The sequence below is a fragment of the Tachysurus fulvidraco genome, chromosome 13 (assembly GCF_022655615.1).
Source record: "Tachysurus fulvidraco isolate hzauxx_2018 chromosome 13, HZAU_PFXX_2.0, whole genome shotgun sequence".
Classification (NCBI taxonomy): domain Eukaryota; kingdom Metazoa; phylum Chordata; class Actinopteri; order Siluriformes; family Bagridae; genus Tachysurus; species Tachysurus fulvidraco.
The window spans coordinates 262,815-267,814 of NC_062530.1; the positions used below are offsets into that span (position 1 = coordinate 262,815).

Sequence of the window (5,000 nt, forward strand, 5' to 3'; positions counted from 1 at the left end):
ACAGAGAAGAAGGAGGACGAATGGGTGCAGTGAGAAGCTCAGCTGCTCTCTGTTTTCTGTTTCCTGTCGAACAATGAAGGAAAAATATATCTGTCCCTGGAGAGAGAGAGAGAGAGGGAGAGAGAGAGAGAGAGAGAGAGAGAGAGATAAGGAACAACAGGCAAGATGGTAGGTCACATCAACCCTGTCAGCATGCAGAACATAATTAAACTCCTACAAACAACAGAAATACATCTCTCTCTCTCTCTCTCTCTCTCTCTCTCTCTCTCTCTCTCTCTCTCTCTCTGCACCCCCCCCCCTTTTCTAAGCAATTATTTGGGCAACAATGAACAGAGAACAAATGATAAGATGAACAAAAGACAAAAAATAAAATTTATGAGCGTTGTGTGTGTGTTTGTGTCTGCCTGTGTGTGTGTGTTTGTGTGTGTGTGCATGTGTCTGTGTGTGTGTGTGTGTGTGTGTGTGTGTGTGTGTGTGTGTGTGTGTGTGTGTGTGTGTGTGTGTGTGCGTGTTTGTGTCTGCCTGTGTGTGTCTGTATATGTGTGTGTGTGTGTGTGTGTGTGTGTGTGTGTGTTTGCCTATGTGTGTGTATGTGTGTCTGTATATGTGTGTGTCATGTGTGTTTGTGTCTGCCTGTGTGTGTGTCTGTATATGTGTGTTTGTGTCTGCCTGTGTGTGTGTGTGTGTGTTTGTGTCTGCCTGTGTGTGTGTGTGTGTGTGTCTGCCTGTGTGTGTGTGTGTGTGTCTGACTGTGTGTGTGTGTGTGTGTGTGTGTGTGTGTGTGTGTGTGTGTGTGTGTGTGTTTGCCTGTGTGTGTGTGTGTGTGTGTGTGTGTGTGTCTGTATATATGTGTGTGTGTGTGTGTGTGTGTTTGCCTATGTGTGTGTGTGTGTGTGTGTGTGTGTGTGTTTGTGTCTGCCTGTGTGTGTGTGTGTGTGTGTTTGTGTCTGCCTGTGTGTGTGTGTGTCTATATGTGTATGTGTTTGCCTGTGTGTGTGTGTGTGTGTGTGTGTGTGTGTGTGTGTGTGTGTGTGTGTGTGTGTGTGTGTGTTTGAGAAACTACAAAGATGTGTAAAACTGTTACACAGCACTGACACCGGAGACTCACCACATCATACACAACCGTCCCTGTGACTGACCTGTTGCTATAGAAACCATAAGGTATCAGAGCGAGTACATTAATATAAAGCTGTGATGTTCAGATGCTCTACTGTCAGAGCTGCTGTTCTAGAGAATTAATCAACACCTGAGCACCAATCAGAGTCCAGAGCTCAGTCATGTGATGATGTAATGATAATTAAAGACGCCTCATATTTTAATACAAAGTGAGTAATTGTTTATTTTAAGGTTTGGTCACGTGTGTAACGTGGTAATTAATTACAGATCATTAATTAACTGTGTGTTTATTAGAGTGGCAGCAAGAGCGCTGATGTTTGAAAGTCCCTCAGTGTCGACACCAACTGGCCGGTACGACTTTACAGCATTATTACTGAAATAATCAGAATTAAAAATGTAGTGAATGTTTTGGAAAGCAGATGATTTTCACGTGGAAATGTTCACGTACCGTGTGCTGTGTGCTGCTGCAGTGTCTCACTGTGTTTAGTTTTTATCTTCAGAGATGCAAAAGCCATATATTCCTGTGAGGCGGAGCATAGCAACGAGCTGAGTTTCCCCCAGGGGGCGCACTTCTCTAACGGTGAGTCAAAACCTACACCAGCAACACACTGAGCACCGCGTGTTCTTTTATTATTTATTATTGTAATCTGCTTCACCAAAAGAATTTAAACCGTGTGTGTTAATGCTGTGTTCAACCCAGAAGTCTGACATCAGAACGATTGTTTATGAACTCGGTGTGTTTGAGATAGAAAGTGGGGGAAAAAAACATGACCACCTCCATGAAAACGTGTGGTTTGTTAGCACCAAAGCTAGACAGCTAGCGTGAAGGACCATGTGTTCTGACATGCTGTGATCAGCGAGCCGCAGTGTTAGACATGTTATAGACTGAACATCGAGCTGCAGTGTTAGACATGTTATAGACTGAACATCGAGCTGCAGTGTTAGACGTGTTATAGACTGAACATCGAGCTGCAGTGTTAGACATGTTATAGACTGAACATCGAGCCGCAGTGTTAGACATGTTATAGACTGAACATCGAGCCGCAGTGTTAGACGTGTTATAGACTGAACATCGAGTCACAGTGTTAGACGTGTTATAGACTGAACATCGAGCTGCAGTGTTAGACATGTTATAGACTGAACATCGAGCCGCAGTGTTAGACGTGTTATAGACTGAACATCGAGCTGCAGTGTTAGACATGTTATAGACTGAACATCGAGTCACAGTGTTAGACGTGTTATAGACTGAACATCGAGCTGCAGTGTTAGACGTGTTATAGACTGAACATCGAGCCGCAGTGTTAGACGTGTTATAGACTGAACATCGAGCCGCAGTGTTAGACGTGTTATAGACTGAACATCGAGCTGCAGTGTTAGACGTGTTATAGACTGAACATCGAGCTGCAGTGTTAGACGTGTTATAGACTGAACATCGAGCCGCAGTGTTAGACATGTTATAGACTGAACATCGAGCCGCAGTGTTAGACGTGTTATAGACTGAACATCGAGCCGCAGTGTTAGACATGTTATAGACTGAACATCGAGCCGCAGTGTTAGACATGTTATAGACTGAACATCGAGCCGCAGTGTTAGACATGTTATAGACTGAACATCGAGCCGCAGTGTTAGACATGTTATAGACTGAACATCGCGTCGCAGTGTTAGACATGTTATAGACTGAACATCGAGCCGCAGTGTTAGACATGTTATAGACTGAACAGCGAGCCGCAGTGTTAGACATGTTATAGACTGAACATCGAGCCGCAGTGTTAGACATGTTATAGACTGAACATCGAGCCGCAGTGTTAGACATGTTATAGACTGAACATCGAGCCGCAGTGTTAGACATGTTATAGACTGAACATCGAGTCACAGTGTTAGACGTGTTATAGACTGAACATCGAGCTGCAGTGTTAGACATGTTATAGACTGAACATCGAGCCGCAGTGTTAGACATGTTATAGACTGAACATCGAGCTGCAGTGTTAGACATGTTATAGACTGAACATCGAGCCGCAGTGTTAGACGTGTTATAGACTGAACAGCGAGCCGCAGTGTTAGACGTGTTATAGACTGAACATCGAGCTGCAGTGTTAGACATGTTATAGACTGAACATCGAGCCGCAGTGTTAGACGTGTTATAGACTGAACATCGAGCTGCAGTGTTAGACATGTTATAGACTGAACATCGAGCTGCAGTGTTAGACATGTTATAGACTGAACATTGAGCCGCAGTGTTAGACATGTTATAGACTGAACATCGAGCCGCAGTGTTAGACATGTTATAGACTGAACATCGAGCCGCAGTGTTAGACATGTTATAGACTGAACATCGAGCCGCAGTGTTAGACGTGTTATAGACTGAACATCGAGCCGCAGTGTTAGACGTGTTATAGACTGAACATCGAGCCGCAGTGTTAGACGTGTTATAGACTGAACATCGAGCTGCAGTGTTAGACGTGTTATAGACTGAACATCGAGCCGCAGTGTTAGACGTGTTATAGACTGAACATCGAGCCGCAGTGTTAGACATGTTATAGACTGAACATCGAGCCGCAGTGTTAGACATGTTATAGACTGAACATCGAGCCGCAGTGTTAGACGTGTTATAGACTGAACATCGAGCTGCAGTGTTAGACATGTTATAGACTGAACATCGAGCTGCAGTGTTAGACATGTTATAGACTGAACATCGAGCTGCAGTGTTAGACGTGTTATAGACTGAACATCGAGTCACAGTGTTAGACATGTTATAGACTGAACATCGAGCTGCAGTGTTAGACATGTTATAGACTGAACATCGAGCCGCAGTGTTAGACGTGTTATAGACTGAACATCGCGTCGCAGTGTTAGACGTGTTATAGACTGAACATCGAGCTGCAGTGTTAGACATGTTATAGACTGAACATCGAGCCGCAGTGTTAGACATGTTATAGACTGAACATCGAGCCGCAGTGTTAGACGTGTTATAGACTGAACATCGAGCTGCAGTGTTAGACATGTTATAGACTGAACATCGAGCTGCAGTGTTAGACATGTTATAGACTGAACATCGAGCTGCAGTGTTAGACGTGTTATAGACTGAACATCGAGTCACAGTGTTAGACATGTTATAGACTGAACATCGAGCTGCAGTGTTAGACATGTTATAGACTGAACATCGAGCCGCAGTGTTAGACGTGTTATAGACTGAACATCGAGCTGCAGTGTTAGACATGTTATAGACTGAACATCGAGCTGCAGTGTTAGACGTGTTATAGACTGAACATCGAGCTGCAGTGTTAGACGTGTTATAGACTGAACATCGAGCCGCAGTGTTAGACATGTTATAGACTGAACATCGAGCTGCAGTGTTAGACGTGTTATAGACTGAACATCGAGCCGCAGTGTTAGACATGTTATAGACTGAACATCGAGCTGCAGTGTTAGACGTGTTATAGACTGAACATCGAGCCGCAGTGTTAGACATGTTATAGACTGAACATCGAGCTGCAGTGTTAGACGTGTTATAGACTGAACATCTAGCTGCAGTGTTAGACGTGTCGAAGTGAACACTACACTAAACTGACAAGGTTTTATTTTCTGTTGCTGGCCATATTGCAGTGATTCTGACTGAGGGATAAAGAGAGATGTGTGTGAGTGAGAAACGGAGTAGATCTCATATGACTGAGCTCCTGAGTCACTGCCTGCTCTTTAAAATGTGATGTACAGAAAGACATCAAACTCAGCAGGTGTTGATCCGAGTTCAGTCTAATCCATGAGAAGATCAGACTGAACGTCTCGGTTCACACAGAAATGTTCTGTATCTGATCTCCAGACGTTGTTGTTGTCATGAGAAGAAACGATTAATATCCAGTGCAGGACTTTATGTAATTAATGTTGTT

At 43.9% G+C, this 5,000-nt stretch overlaps 1 protein-coding gene across 2 annotated transcripts in view; it reads left to right on the top strand.

The window, feature by feature from the left end:
- LOC113649686 (rho GTPase-activating protein 42) overlaps positions 1 to 5,000 on the top strand; it is a 73,081-nt gene that overhangs the window by 64,515 nt on the left and 3,566 nt on the right. For both annotated transcript variants that reach the window (XM_027157588.2, XM_027157590.2), the window contains 2 exons: positions 1,411 to 1,467; positions 1,617 to 1,696. In XM_027157588.2, the coding sequence (XP_027013389.2) occupies positions 1,411 to 1,467; positions 1,617 to 1,696 (137 nt within the window). The remainder of the gene's footprint in view (positions 1 to 1,410; positions 1,468 to 1,616; positions 1,697 to 5,000) is intronic.